Consider the following 16,403-nt stretch of genomic DNA (forward strand, 5'->3'; position numbering starts at 1 on the left):
CTCCTAGGGCCGGCGCCCCCCTAGGGGTCCTATAAATAGTGGGGGGAGGGAGGGCAGCCGCACCCTAGCCCCTGGCGCCTCCCTCTCCCTCCCGTGACACTCATCTCTCTCCCTGAGCTTGGCGAAGCCCTGCCGAGATAACCGTTGCTTCCACCACCACGCCGTCGTGCTGCTGGATCTTCATCAACCTCTCCTTCCCCCTTGCTGGATCAAGTTGGAGGAGGCGTCTTCCCAACCGTACGTGTGTTGAACGCGGAGGTGCCGTCCGTTCGGCGCTAGGTCATCAGTGATTTGGATCACGACGAGTACGACTCCATCAACCCCGTTCTCTTGAACGCTTCCGCGCGCGATCTACAAGGGTATGTAGATGCACTCCCCTCTCCCTCGTTGCTAGATGACTCCATAGTTTGATCTTCGTGATGCGTAGAAAATTTTAAAATTCTGCTACATTCCCTAACAAGAAGGAGTGCCAAATCCAGAGGTCCTGTGTGGCCACCGCCTCAAGTACCACACTGCAACCGCCTTTGGCGCCTTTGTACATCCCCTGCCAAGCAAATGGGCAATTCTTCCATTTCCAATGCATGCAGTCGATAATTCCAAGCATCCCAGGAAATCCTCTTGCTGCATTCAGTGCTAGGATCCGAGCAGTTACTTCCGTATTGGGTGTTCTCAAGTATTGCGGCCCAAACACTGCCACCACTGCCCATCGGAACTTGTAGAAACACTCTATGCTGGTGGACTCGGCCATGCGCCCATAGTCGTCGAGTGAATCACCGGGAGCTCCGTATGCAAGCATCCTCATCGTTGTCGTGCACTTCTGGATGGAGGTGAATCCAAGGGCGCCGGTGCAATCCATCTTGCACTTGAAGTAGTTGTCGAACTCCCGAATGGAATTCACAATCCCGAGGAAGAGCTTTCAGCTCATCCGATAACGGCGCCGAAATGTTTTCTCGCCGTGAAGTGGAGCATCGGCGAACTAGTCGGAGTAGAGCATGCAGTAGCCTTCGAGACGATGCCGGTTCTTTGCTTTCACCCGCCCCGGCGCCGAGCCACCTCGCCGCGGCTTTATTGCTCGCCAGCAACTGGGCGAGGGCGGCGAGCACCATGAGATGCTCTTCTTCCTGGACGTCGACCTCGGCTTCCTCCTCCAACAGCGCGGCGAGCGCTTCCTCATCATCTGAGTCCATCACCGAGGCAGGCAAATCACCGAACACCTTGCGCCCGGTGGGCGTGTACCCGCCGCTAAACTGCCCCTCTGCGGCCGGAAACGGCGGCCGAAAACGACCAGCTGCTGTTGGAGGGGCTGCCGCGGCGAAGCTCTGCTATTTTTCCGGCGTGGAATGGCTATCTAGTGGTGAAAGGCGCCGGGCGGCGCCGGGATATAGCTACTGGCGGCCGAGGGCGCGGGGGGGGGGAGGCGAATCGGGGAAGAAAACCTTGACTTTTCCCCTGGCGGCGTGGGCCAGCCGCGCTTTTCCCTTGCGCCGGAGCCCTCAACTGCCCCCCAGTGCGCCGGGTTCGGCCTGTGACCGCCGGGCGGAAAAAGGGGACGAACCGGCGTTTTTCGGCGTCCTGGGGGCACGACTAGGGTGTTTTTTGACGTCGGCGCCGAAAAAGTGGCTTGTGGGGCCTGTTGGGGACGCGGCTGAAGATGCTCTAACTACTCGGTCTAGCGTGACCTCATGTCGGAGACAATCAATCAATACCACGTCACAGGCCACATCTGTCCCGACTTCAATGACCACGCCGGTAACACGGCATGGAAAGATCATCAACAAGGCGGTTAAAAAATGGTTCTATGGGACCATGAGCCCGAGCTCGTCGGCTCCGTCCTCAATCGGGAGGCCACTGCCTTTGAGACCTGGTCGGCGATTGAGGCCTTGTTCCTCAACCATCGTCGCTCTCGGCAATTCTACCTAAAGTTCGAGCTCCATGGGATCTGCCAGGGCGACTCTTCCATCTCCACCTTCCGCATCCGACTAAGTCCTTCGCGGATGAGCTGCGAAACTTCGGCAAACTGGTGGATGAGATGACGACGAAGATCATTGAGAAGACGCCCACCCCTTGGCGTTTGATGTCGTTGTGGGCATGTTCGTGCAGGATGAGATGCCTCCAGCAATGACTTCTCTGGATCCTATAGCGCCCTCGCCGCCCACACCCGGCATCCTGCTCCCAGCCCGTCCTCTGGTGGCGCTTCGGATAGCAACACCAAGCCGCCTGGTGCGGACACCAGCAGCGGCAAGCCTGATTCTCCATCGCCTAGCCAACTCGCTGAATCCATGGACTGGGCACGTCAACGCCTACCCCGTTGCACTCCCTCCTCCGCCACGCCCGCCTCCGGTACCAAGGATCCTCGGGTCGCGTCCATCGCACGCCTACACCGCCTACGCGCGGCTCCACTACGCCACACTAGGCTACGGTGGGGTGCAGTACCTACCTGCCTGCACCCCCGATGTTGCAGTTGCAGCAGCCCCACTCCACCCCTGCACCCGATGCCACTGGAGCAGATGACGCCCCGCTCGTGGGCGCCCTGCACAACCTGACGCTGCAGAACTCCACGAACGGCTGGACCGCGGACTCCGGCGCCTCCACGCACCTCGTCGTCGATCCGGGTATGCTCTCGCCACTCTCCTCCGTTTCGTGTTATCCCCATGTTTACGTCGGTAATGGACAATCCATGCACGTCACTCATGTTGGCTCGACTTCCTTCGCTGAATTCCGTCCAGTCTCAACGTTCGCCAAGCCCACGTTAGCTTTTTTTTAATCTAAATTAGACTTTATTCCTCAAATAATGCTCATATCGTTTACAAGGAGATGAGAAATAAAGTCCGGGATTACATCATCCCAAGAACCAGGCTCTTATACTAAAGCAATGTTTTGCTAACTCATCTGCTACCCGGTTCGCTTCTCTGTAGCAATGTTTAAAGGAAAGTTTGTTAAAGTCGATGGACAATTGCTTGCACTCCGCTACCACAGCACTGTCAGGCCCCATATAATCATCCATGCTCTGAAGTGTCTCCACCGCAAACAAGCAGTCTGATTCTACCTCTACTTTAGTGCATCCAATACTTGACAGAAGATAAATACCATTCCGTATTGCCATAAGCTCAGCCGAATCAACATCCCGAACATGCGGTATAAACCAAGAAGCCCCAGCAATGAAATCTCCCTTGTCATCTCGAACAACAGCTCCACTTGCTCCCGAGAGTGTGTCTGCATGAAAAGCTGCATCGACGTCAGCTTTCACCATGCCACAGGAAGGTTTCTTCCACATATGATCCCTCGGCCTCATTGGCAAATTTGGAGTGAGCGATCTTGTGTAGTTTGTTGCTAGAGCTCTGATCGATATGGCCGTCCTCTCAGGTGATTGCACATGCACTCCTTTAGCTAGCTGCCTACGCTGCCACCATAAAAACCATGCCGTTACAGAAACTAGTTCCGTAGTCGGCAGGCCATCTGTTGTTGAATTCAGCTTGATTAAAATTTCCATCGTTACTGACCCTGATCTATCTTCAGCAATCGCCCTCCGAAGTGTATCAAGCAGCCCCAGCCGAGCCCAAACAACCTGGACCTCACAGCAAGTAAACAAGGTGTGTTGGATATCCTCCATTCCAATCCTACATCGCGGGCACCGTGGCATTAACGGAATGTGGCGAGCAGCCAATACCCCCAAGCATGGCAGTACCCCATGTAGAACCTTCCAAGTGAAGTGTTTTACTTTCCCAGGAACTTTCAGCTTCCATGCATCTTTCCATATACCATTTACCTGGATACTTCCTTGTCCATCTGACCTTGAGAGCCTAGTCCCGAACTGATGATCAAGTTCTCTGTAGTATGCTGAGCGCACTGAGAATGTGCCTGACCTAATATAATTCCAAGCTACGAAATCATCCTCAATATTACTGTTTAGGGGTATTTGTAGAATCCGGTTTACATCAACTGGTGAGAAGCAGTCTCTCAAGAGCTCTTCGTCCCACATGCCAGTATGCGGATTAATAAGCTCAACAACTTTTGAGAGCATTAGCACCCCCCTTGGTGTGATTACCTTTCGTGTTACACTAGTTGGAATCCAGGGGTCATTCCATATGTCAATCTGAGATCCCGTCCCAATTCTCCATATACACCCACTATTGAAAGTCTGGATCCCTGCCACTATGCTCTGCCAAGTATAGGAAGATCCCTTCTTTGGGCCAGCTTTTAACAAATTTCCATCTGGATAATATTTCGCTTTGAGGACCCGTGCACACAAAGAGTCTGGGTTTTGGAGAAGTCGCCAACACTGTTTTGCTAACATAGCAAGATTAAAACTGTGAAGGTCCCTAAACCCCAATCCCCCTTTCTTCTTCGGTATACACAATTTCCACCATGCGAACCAATGCATCTTCTTCTGTTCATCACTATCTCCCCACCAGAAACCAGAGATCTCATCTGTAATTGCTTTACAAATTCCCTTTGGCAGTTTAAAAACAGACATGGCATAAGAAGGAATAGCTTGGGCAACTGATTTTACCAGGATCTCTTTACCTTGCATTGAGAGGGTCTTCTCCTTCCAACCCTTTAGCCTCTGACATACTCTGTCTATAAGATGTTGGAAGCAATCTGATCTATCCACTCCCACCATGGTCGGTAAACCCAGATAAGTATCTGAGACGGCCTCTGTATCAATATTCAGAACTCTGCAGCAATTTTCTCTAACCAGGACACTCGTGTTAGGGCTGAAAATATATTAGACTTTGCATTACTTACAACTTGTCCAGAGCTACGGCAATAAGTGTCCAACACCCTTTTCAGGGTGTTTGCATTATGTTCATCCGCTTTCATCAAAATCAGTGAGTCATTAGCGAATAAGAGATGTGATATGGAAGGAGCATTTCGACAGACTCGGACCCCCTCGAGACCTCCAATTTCCTCCTCATGCAATAAGAGGCTAGATAATCCTTCTGAACATAGCAAAAAAGATAAGGGGACAAGGGGTCCCCTTGTCTCAGTCCTCGGGTAGGAATAAACTCCTCCGTCTCCGTGTTGTTGAACCTTACTCTATATGTAACTGAAGAAACACACTCCATTATCAACTTTATCCATAGATAATGAAACCCCATCTTCTGCATCACTTTCTCTAAGAAGCCCCACTCAACACGATTGTATGCTTTATTCATATCTAATTTCACAGCACAATAACCATTAGACCCACGGGTCCTCTTCTTTATCGCATGGAAGCATTCATAAGCAACAAGTACATTATCAGTAATAAGCCTACCCGGCACAAAGGCACTCTGAGTTGGTGAAATCGTCTCTGGCAATATTATCTTAAGCCTATTTGCAAGCATCTTAGATATTATCTTGTAGACCACGTTGCAAAGGGAAATAGGCCGATATTGCGTTATTACCTCAGGGTTTTCCACTTTGGGTATAAGAACAACATTAGTTGAGTTCCATCCATCCGGAATCTTCTTCTTGGTAATAGCATCCAGTACCTTATGGTTTTCCACTTTGGGTATAAGAACAACATTAGTTGAGTTCCATCCATCCGGAATCTTCTTCTTGGTAATAGCATCCAGTACCTTATCTGTGAGCTCTTCTCCCACAATATGCCAAAACCTTTTAAAGAAGATTGCATGAAGTCCATCAGGTCCGGGGACCTTCGTATCTCCAATCTGAAAAAGAGCTTTCTTGACCTCCTCTCTAGAAAAATCAGAAATCAGTAGGTCATTCATGTCACTGGTTACTATAGGCTTTATATAGTTAAGTAAAGCTGGGTCGATCTCCTCTGCATTCGACGTAAACAAGCCGCCAAAATAGTCTCTGATGAGAGGCCGAAGGTCCTCATTCCCTTCGACCCAGCCACCTGAATCGTTCTTCAGCTTATTAGACTATAGTTAGCTTGAGCTATTCTCAAGGAGATGAACCGGTCACAGCCTTATCTCCTATGCATGCACTATGCACTACACGGCCACACTCACATAGAGATAGGATGGCTAGTTAGGTTGTCGTCTGCGTGAGTCCTCTCTCTCTCTCTCTCTCTCACTCTCTCTCTCTCTCTAATTTTATTTTATTTTTGAAACGAGCCAAAAGACTTGCCATTTTCATTGATCGTTGATTAAGAAGAAGAGAATTGCCCGGTTAATTGATGGAAAACCGGGCTAAAACCGATACAAGCCAACCCATATGATATGGGCACCACCGGCCAACCTGGCCAACGACATGAAACCCGCAACTGCAAAGAAGAAAGACATCTGTCGAGGAGTCACAAGCATCATCGTCATCACCAGTTGCCTCGAACGGGCGACTCTGACTTCATCATAGAGCTCCATCATCGAAGCTAAGCAGCAAACAGCCGCAGAAGCCACGACGACACATGCCAACAAATGGCCACACGCGCAAGCAACCGACAGCTCCGACTTTGATGACGAGCATCCCAAGAGAATTATGCAGGACATGCGCCCACCGTTCCCTCCACAAACGACCACCGAGTGCCTGTCATCGTTACAGCCCCACTCCACTGCAGCTCCGACTTCAAAACAACCAAGCAACCGACAGAAGGGCACCTTGGACACGCCGGGAAGAACTGACTACCGGAGTCCACGCCGCGACCCGAGCTCCTCTCGACGCCATCATCGTTGCAAAAACAGAAACCAACGCCCTGCCTCAGCAAACCACGCGGTGAAGATGCTGTCATCCATCGTTTCCCAGTCGTAGCCGGCTCCGAGACGATGCCCCCAAGGAGGAGAAAGACGTGAAGACGCCTCCATTACCCGATCCAACTAATCTGAGGTTTCCCTCCGGAGCCAAAGCCGCAGAGAGGAGGAGCACACCTCCAAGACTATGCTTTCAAGAAAGGTTATGGCACCCGCGGGCGCCGCTGTCGCCGGCTTCGATAAAGATTGGAACAAAGATTTCTCCCGGAGTTGCGTCGACCACCTGCGCCACCGCCCGCCGCCCGCCAACCACCATCACGGCCGAGGTCGACCTCACTCTAGCCGCGGGATTCCACGATCCCACCGGCCCCAGACACGCACCACCCCCTGGCCGAAGCCGCCAACCACCACCGCAGCAACCATCGCTGCATCACAGGAACATCAACCAGAATGGAGCACCGCGTGCTAGATCCAGATCGAGCCGCTCGAGTGAAGCAGCTGAGCAGTAGCAGGCCCTCCACCCACAGTACACCTCGCACCCCTTGGATGTCAGGCCCGCCACGCCTAGCCAGTTGCTGCGCACAACGCGCGCCAGCTGCCGCCACGTCGCCTGCCGATCATCGCCCCACGCGCGCATCCAGAGTCATCGCATGTGCTCTCTATTTAATTACCCCAACAACGTGTTCCGATTAAAAGTCCACTGAATTGATTGGAGGGGAATGAGAGTTTAAGTGGGAAAGGAAATGAGAATTGAGGAAGCCAATTCTCACTGTTTTCTTCCCACGGGGTACCCTGTTAATTCGTGGGGAGAGTTTCATCCCACGCTAATTCCCATCATATACTAAACAAGCGAATAGAAGTAAACATCTATTTCCCATGCTTAATCCCTTCATAAACTCCCTTGTGCAAACTTCCATTCCTCTGTCCAAGAGTAAGAATACAAGCATGATGCATCTCTACTCATACTCACTTTCTATCTCACAAGTTGTGGTCTGTACGGCTTAAGATGGTGGGATTTTTCGTCTTTTTCTGGAAAATATGCGATAATTCTCATATGCATCGATCAAAATTCCTAAAACAAAAAATGAAAAATTTAATGAAGAATCTAATTATTTTCCCCTTTTGAACGCATGGACATTTTTGCTAGTATTTAATTAATGGACTTATGAAGCCCACTGATTGCACAGCATGGAAAATAAGAAAACTTACAAACAGACTCTTTAATAGATGCAGGGAAACCTTGTGTAGCGGTACACAAATCCTGTTTGCAGATATTTAATGGACTTAGAGTGCTTGTGGTACATCTGAGCTGAGGAGAGGAAATTCATAGCCCTGATATTTAGCATGTAAGCCGTTGCTAGCAATAGCATAGCCCAGGCTGAACCGGCTGAGAGCCTCAGGAATATGCTTCCCATCTTCTTGGGTATTTTGACAGGTCATGTTGATCTCACTATTGGGACTAAACCACTGTTTAATGCTGTGTTGTCCACACTGCTCTCCCCCGGCTTGGACAATGGCAGAGTTCGCGCACATGGTCAGGGACGGCAGGTTGATGACCCACTTGTCCAACTTGGTCGGCTGCTCCAAGCAACCAATGATCCTCCTGCAGAAGAAGAAGTCTCTTTGGTGCACGTACAGCACCGGAGTCCAACTGCACAGCTTCAACGATTGCTTGCGCTTGGACGGGATCAGCGGTCCAATGAGCTTCTTTACGCGCTTGGGAATGGGAAGCCAGCCAAGTATGGCCACCGGTGGGTTGAAGGCGAAAGTCGGGAGCTTGATCTCCTTCTTGAGCACCATATGAGTCCCGACGTGCAGCGCCAGGGACGCGCCGGCAGAGTGCCCGGTGAGCCAAACGGGGCGGCCTGGATTATCCAGCATGAGGTGGCCGAGCTTTTGGTAGGCGAGCTTGAAGCGACGGGCGTACTTGACGGCGTCTACAGTAAGCCTGTGTCGGTGCCCCGGAAGGCGACGATCAAGTGTGGAGCGGACTTGTCCTTACGGCCTTGGCCCACGTACTCGAAGATGGCAGCATAGACGTCGTCGCCGTCCTCGAGCGGCTCCCCGTGGAGGCGGAAGCCTGTGTCGGGACTTAGGGGGGTAGCTTTCTTCTCCCTTGAGTAAACATGACTGACAATGCGGGCCAGGCAGTCACGGCGATACTCCTCAATCGTCCTACAAGATAATATTCATATTGATAGTGATTTTGTATGTATGTATGTATGTATGTATTTTGGTTCGAATTAATTCGAACTAGACTAGAAACAAAGTCAAACCATGCATGCATGCATCGTGATTCCAAACAGGTAGGGCTTCCCCCACAGAAACAAACAAACAAACAGGTAGGGCTCCAGGATGCATGGAGTTAAGGTAATTAATGTTCTTACCAGTTGATCGCCCGGCAGTTGATCAAATCCGGTGATTGGAAGGCGGCGCTGGTACCAGGAATAGGTTGGTCCATTTCGATAGCATCACCCTGAGACAAACCCAATTCCAAGCCGGTGGCCTGCTCGAGCTCGATGTCGATGTCCATAACATAGAACAGATGGTCGATCCCGGGCGCCTGGTACACCAGTACGTACATGCACACGCAGCCATAATTACTAGTACTACCGCACTTCTAAAGTTAAAAGCCATGCATGCTGCATGCTACTACAGATCGAGTGCTGATACGATACCTCATTTTTGCCGGCGTCTGAATCGTTGCCGACGGCGGCTTTGATGTCGCACTTGTCTTGATAGGCCTGTGCAGGTGCAGCGGCCAACACCGAGACGCAAAGGAAGAGAAGCAGGAGGAGCCGCGGCATTTTGTTATAGGCTGGTCAACAACTTTCCGCACCGATCAGCTCCCTCTAGGCGAGCATATATGTTGAGCTGATTCAGAGCGCCAACCGCTGATCAAGACCTGTTTGCATTTTGTATGTTTTTTTTTCTTTTTCCAAGGGTTGTATTTTGTACTGTATGTTTGGTGGGCTTTGGGGGTAACCTATTTATACTTGTATGTTTGCTGATGAATATAGGTTGGCGCCGCGTTGCCACATTGCCGCTTGCTTTGGCCACAAACCAGGTGTTGCCCAAAAATATTAGTTGCAGTCATGAAGGTCCAAGTCTTTGGTCTCCGCCGTTCACATTAGCATCTTACGGACATTTTTCTTTTTCTTTCGGTGATGCAAAATAAAACCTTCGAGGTATCTGCGAGAGCTAATGCAATATTCTCGTTAGGGATCGCGACCGGCCGGTCGGGTATTGGTTTGTCATTACCAAACCCGTACCCGCCCCTTGCACCATAAACCGTTACCAGTAGAAATATCCGGTGGCGGGTAATTTTTCTTTTACCAATTACATATATACCCGTGGGTATTTTTCTTTACTAAACACATAACTTTTAGCAGGTAAAATCCACCGGGTAAACAAGCTGCGGGTACTCGTTGCATGCATCCTGACATCGCACTGCCGTTGACCCACCAGGAAATGTCGCCGATATGATTCATCTATGAAGAATCCGGTATAGAAGGCATTATGGGAATTGAAGACGCCGGCAAAAGTGAAGATTCATTGCCGGCAATCACTGTATGTGGCAATCGAACCCATGTCATGGCGTTCTAGCAAAGCGCCATATTTACAGCCGGAGTCAATGCCCTATATGCTCCATTGATGTGAAAGTATAAACCATATGTTCTTCACATGCCCAAAGGTAAAAGAGATCTGGACGTTCCTGGGAACGACGAAACCACTGACGAAGCTTGCTTTGCGGTGGTCAACAAATAGCGTACCCTGCCAGGTGTTTGACGGTGTGATCTTGTTATTGTTGTGTGCTGGTACAATGTAGAGGATATCGCTTATCGTTATCGTCTCGGTCAGCTAGGGATTAGAAATTAATCAGAAATCGGCCGATTAATCGATCTTATCAGTCGACTATTAATCGGATATTTTTGTTTGCAAATCTCAGGTTCCCAACACTAAAATACGCTCTATTCAACACTAAAACAATATTGGATAGAAGTGTTGCCTTGATTCCTAGCCTTTGAATCCTTCTATAATGACAAACAAAATAGGACAACAATACATATTGCGTAACAAGGTCCACAAAACAAAAATAAACTTAGTTTTTGCCAACATAGTGCCATGAATAGGTCCGATTTATCGGTAGATTCCCGATAAATCACTTGTCAGAGCGATAAATCGGTCCAAAAGATAAATGGTGAAGATAAGGCATAATCTTATCGGTCACCCTCTGATTAGTGATAAATCGAAAGATTAATCGTTGAATCGGAAGATTTTTTTGAACAACTGTTGGTACACATGCTGGGAACAAAGAAAGTTTACTCGTGGAGAGTCTTTGTAAGCATCCATTCGGTCTGCTCAAGCAATTTCGGCGTTGGCATTGAATTACTCCAGAGTGAAAAAAAATTGAGAACGACGCGGATCACTAGACATGGTCGGAACAAACCACAAGAGGGCTTTGTCAAAAGGCTGGGGGGGGCAGCGGCCCCCTGGCCCCAACATAGCTCCGCCACTGCCAGTACCCCACAAAGCCGCCAGCAGCAGCGATAGCTGGAACGTAAAGTGCGTGCAAGGCAGCCATCCCGTGCGGTTCGCCGCCGGCTGGCATGCTAGCCTAGAAGACTGGCGAAGTTGGAACGAAGAACGAAAGAAAAATGTAGAACAGCAGGAGGGAATAAGATTGGTACCTCGCAGCAGAGAAGAAGGAGACGAGCGCGAGCTTCTGGATTCCTTGCTTCTGGAGGACGGGGATGCTAATGGTGAACCTCTGGACCGCGTTTTGTGGGTAGTATATACGAACAAAGAAAGTTTACTCGTGGAGAGTCTCTGCAAGCATCCATTCGGTCTGCTCAACCAATTTCGGTGTTGGCATTGAATTACTCCATAGTGAACAAATTGAGAACGACGTAGATCACTAGACATGGTCGGAACAAACCACAAGAGGGCTTTGCCAAATTGAATGCGGATGCGGCATTTGATGTGGTCATAGGTTCGGGGAGGACGGGTGCTATTATTCGTGACTGTATGGGAACTCTAATTGCAAGTGGTAGTTGGAGCATCCCTACAATCGATACACCGTCAATTGCTGAGGTGTGTGCACTCCATGATGGTCCGTTCATTGCAGGAAACATTGGCTGTAACAGGATCCTAGTCGAGAATGATTGTATGGAAGTGGTGCAAGTCATGCAGAATGGCGGTAACTCACTAGGCGTGGCGGCAGCTATTGTAAGTGCATCTAGTGCCATCCCTAGTTGGTTTTGGAGTATTGACGACAAACCTAGTTGAGGGACTAATGTGTTTGTGAGAATTGCAGGATAACACAGGTAGAAGTCCCTCATTGATTCGGTTTTCCTACCAGAGATGACCCCTAAAAATGTATGAAGACATTGAAGTCAAAGGTGGTAAGTGAAGACATTCACCTTGAAGACTATGACAAGAGAAGACATCGCATGAAGACTATGGAGCGCGAAGACTTAGATCTTTCGTAGTTCTTTTTCTTTTTTGTTGAGTCATAGGAACCACCGTACTGTTAAGTGGGGTCCAAGAAAACTAGTCAGAATGACTGAAGTGATGCTTAACCAAAATCCTATGTCTTCGAGTGAAGACTATGAGAGCGAATCTTGTTTAGAGCTGGACAAGTCAGCTTTGCTTGTAGCCCAAGTAAAGTTGTCGTGTGTGTTTGAAATCTGACCGTTGGAACACATGTCAGTTTCTTAGTGACCCAGGGTCATTTCGGACAAATCAGGTCGGGTTGCCTAGTGGCTATAAATAGCCCACCCCCTACAACCATAAACGGTTGGCTTCTCAGAGTTAAAGTACGGCTTTTGTTGTTTGAGAGCAACCCACCTCGAAGCCTTTGAGAGAGAATTCCTTGAGAGGATAAAGCCCTAACCACCCAGAGCCAAAGAGTGTTAGGCATCACTTAAGTCTTCTTGTCTGTGTGATCTGAAGACTTATTACACTTGAGGACTGTGAATCCTCCAGCCGGTTAGGCGTCGCGTTCTGAGCATCCAAGAGTCATTGTGGATCGCCGGTGAACGAAGTCTGTGAAGGTTTGGAAGTCTACCTTGAAGACTTACCAGAGTAATTGGACGAGGACTGGGTGTCCTTAGCTCAAGGGGAATAAGGTGAAGACGAGGTCTTCTGAGTTGAATCTCAGCCTCCCTAACCAGACGTACAGTTGTCACAGCAACTGGAACTGGTCCAACAAATCATTGTCTTCAACGAGTCACTGGTTTCATCCTTCCCTTCCCTTACTTACTGCTGGTTCTTGTGAAATCATTGTACAATAGCATCACCATTTGACTTCACTAAGTGATTACGTGTACTGATTGGCTTCTCGACATCTTCCTACCTGATCCTTACTGCCTAGCTGCTATTTGTCATTGTGCTTTCACTTCATTGAATACATGACTATGGTTTACCTAGTGTAGTCTACCTTTCGCCGAATGATAATAGGTTTATTTCTATCGTTTGTCTCTGAAACTCACATGTTTTGAAGACTTTCATAAAAATCGCCTATTCACCCCCCCTCTAGTCGATCACTAGCACTTTCAATTGGTATCAGAGCAAGGTACTTCCTTGTTCTGTGTGATTCGGTTTAACCACCTGGAGTTTTAGCTATGTCGACTGCAGGGATAATTAAAGTCTCCGCTGCGTGCCCCGTCTTCGATGGAACTGAATATCCCTACTGGAAGAATAAGATGCGCATGCATCTTGAAGCCATTGATGTCGACCTATGGTATGTCGTCAAGAACGGCGTTCCCAAGGCTGGAGAAGGTGTCACTGCTACTGATGTCAAGAAATTCGTTCAACTGGACTCTACTGCCAAGAATATCATCTGTGGTCATCTGACCAAAGGACAGTATGGCCGCGTGAGTGCTTTGGAAACATCTAAGCTAGTCTGGGACTGGCTATCCAAGGTCAACGAAGGCGTCTCAACCCAGAAGATCAGAGAATCAGTATCCTTCGCAACCTCTTCAACCGCTTCAAGAGAAATGACAATGAGAATGTCCAGCTCACATTCGATCGACTCACTGACATCACAAATGAGCTTCAAGCCCTCGGCGCTACTGAGATCACCAAGCATGAAGTCGTCAAGACACTCCTGAGATCACTTGACAGTTCGTTTGACACCCTAGCCTTGATGATTCAAGAACGTCCTGATTTCAAGACACTCGATCCGTCTGACATACTTGAAAGGCTCAACACACACGAGTTTCAGCTTTCTGAGAAAAGAGACATCTACGGTCCCAACTATGGGTGAACTCGTGCGTTGAAGGCAAAGGCTGTCTCCTCATCTGAAGAAGAGTCTGACAGCAGTTCTGATGATCCTGAAGACATTGGAAGGGAGCTTGCTATGCTTGTGAAGAAGTTCCAAAAATTCACCAAGAAGAAAGGCTTCAGAAAGTCTTCACGATCAAGCTCAAGGAATGATGAAGTTTCTGCTCATGACTACAAGAAGAGAACATGTCACAAGTGCAAGAAACCTGGCCACTACATCTCTGAGTGTCCACAGTGGGACAATGAGAACAAGAAGAAGAAGAAGAGCAAGGAGTATGACTCTGACGACAAGAAGAAGAAGAAATACTCAAAATCTTCTTCCAAGTCTTCCTCCAAGTCTTCATCACACAAGAAGAGCTCATCTGGCAAGGCACGTGCGTTTGTTGGCAAGGAAATGGACTCTGAGGATGAGTCCGCTTCTGAGGAGGCAGAGGTGGAGTCTGAGGAGGAGTCCGATTCTGGCATTGCAAGTCTGGCTACAGCATACGTTGCCAAGTCCATCTTCAACACTGAAGAAAATGACTTCATCACCGACACCGATGCAAATGACAAGGACTACTCCGCTCCTTCCTACTGCTTCATGGCACGTGGTGCCAAGGTAAACACACGCACTACTCACTATCAAACATCTAGTGACGATGACTCTGATTGTGTTTCCAAACCCAGCTACAAAACACTTGCTAAAATTGGAACTGAACAACAGAAAACCATGGAACACATTCAAAAACTGTTAGACAAAAGTGATGATCTGTTAGACGCTGAAATGACTCGATCTCAGTCCTTAATTGAAGACATAAAAAATCTTCATGTTAAGTATGAGGAACTTGAAAGTCGTCATGAAACGCTCTCAACAGCTCATGAAAGGCTTTCCTATGATTATCTTCAAAGGAAGCAAGATCTTGAGAAATTGAGAGCGGCTCATGAAGATCTTCAAAAAGAAAACGAGTCACTTCACGCCGAACAGATCAGTTCAGCTCAGGAAGGATTTGAACCACCATGTCTTAAATGTATTGAGCGTGATAACGCTACTTCTGTTGTTGAATGTTCTACTGCTGCTACTGTTGCAATATCTTCAACTGTTGATGTGGAAACTAAACCCTCTGCCGAGGAAACCACTGCTATTGCTGATGAGAATGCTAGGTTGAAGACACTGCTTGAAACAGGGATGTACAAAAGTCTCAAAGGGCATCAAACACTATGTGATGTCCTCAAAAGGCAGATACTGAACCGAAACCCTAGGAAAGAGGGTGTTGGGTTCGTAAGGAAAATGAATGCTGATGGCTTTTACTGAAAACCTGAGCAGTACCCCAAAACCACATGGGTTGCTGCAAAGGAACCTTCAGCAGATCCATCCACTCTATCTGGCTTCACTTGTGCTAACCCCATTGTTATTGATGAATCCTTTGATGCAAACTATAAACTGTTTAAGAATCAGAATGGTGAAGTGTTTGCCAGGTACATTGGTACTAATTGCAGGAATGGACCACCTATGAAGAAGATCTGGGTGCCGAAAAGGTGTTTGGAGAATCTTCCTGTGAATGTCATCATGACACCACAGGTGAAGAAGACAAACCCCAGACCACAGGCTTCATATGGTCCAAAGGCTTCATACAGACAAAGGACTCACCTGAGTCACACTAATGCAAATGCTTTGCAAGGAAGCCATACTCAGGTCTATGAATATGAGCGCGGTTCATCAAAACGCCATGTTCATAAGACCAAGAACTATTCTGCTTATTCTTATGAATACTATTGTCCACCTGCAAGACTTTTTGCTAGGGCTCCAAAGCCAAAGTTCTCAGATGCTGCACTTAGACTTATTGCTTCGAAGCCACCCCTGAAGATGTGGGTGGCTAAGAAAGCTTAACTCTCTTTTGCAAAAAAAGGTCTCCAGCAGAAAACCAAAATCGTCTGACACTATTGTTGGGGACCTTAAACATCTTGTAGGGCGCAAGATCAAATGCCCAAATGGTCTTACTATGTACTTTGTTTCTGAATCGCTTGCAGCCTGCCCTATCAGTCCTAATCTTGATCTAAGCTTTAATAATCCACTGGTTTGTCAAATGTTTTTGCTTCACAATTCTCTTCGTGAAGCCTATCCCCCTAACTGCACTGTAGGGTACGACACCAGCTGCTTCAGAATGGATTATTGATAGTGGGTGTATAAATCACATGACTGGCAAGAGAAGCCTTCTCATGGACTCAACTTTACGTCCATCAGACAAAAGTCACATCACATTTGCTGACACTGGTAAAAGCAAGGTATTGGGTCTAGGTAGAGTTGCAATCTCAAAGGATCAACACATGGATAAAGTCATGCTTGTTGAATCCCTTGGTTTCAACTTAATATCTGTCTCAATGCTTTGTGATTTAAACATGATTGTGATGTTTGGAAAATATCGTTGCCTTGTACTAATGGAATCTGACAAGTCTCTAGTGTTTGAAGGGTATCAAAAAGATGATTGTATGTTGTAGATTTCT

At 48.2% G+C, this 16,403-nt stretch overlaps 1 protein-coding gene across 2 annotated transcripts; it reads right to left on the reverse strand.

The window, feature by feature from the left end:
• Positions 1 to 7,784: 7,784 nt before the first annotated feature.
• Positions 7,785 to 9,558, reverse strand: LOC125556643. Of its 2 annotated transcripts, none has more exons than XM_048719329.1 (3): positions 9,314 to 9,558; positions 9,023 to 9,198; positions 7,785 to 8,810 (listed from the first exon to the last, which is right to left on the reverse strand). In XM_048719329.1, exon 3 carries the CDS (start codon positions 8,514 to 8,516, stop codon positions 7,920 to 7,922), a length of 597 nt encoding a protein of 198 aa, XP_048575286.1. In that variant the 5' UTR covers positions 8,517 to 8,810; positions 9,023 to 9,198; positions 9,314 to 9,558; the 3' UTR covers positions 7,785 to 7,919. Both variants share the same exon structure in this region, with proteins under 2 accessions (XP_048575286.1, XP_048575287.1).
• Positions 9,559 to 16,403: the final 6,845 nt, after the last annotated feature.

Source organism: Triticum urartu, chromosome 5 (genome assembly GCF_003073215.2).
Source record: "Triticum urartu cultivar G1812 chromosome 5, Tu2.1, whole genome shotgun sequence".
Taxonomy (NCBI): Eukaryota; Viridiplantae; Streptophyta; class Magnoliopsida; order Poales; family Poaceae; genus Triticum; species Triticum urartu.

What these genes read in the sequence shown, in the direction of transcription:
- LOC125556643 (XM_048719329.1), bottom strand. Translation starts at nt 8,516, where the DNA reads ATGCTGGATAATCCAGGCCGCCCCGTTTGGCTCACCGGGCACTCTGCC.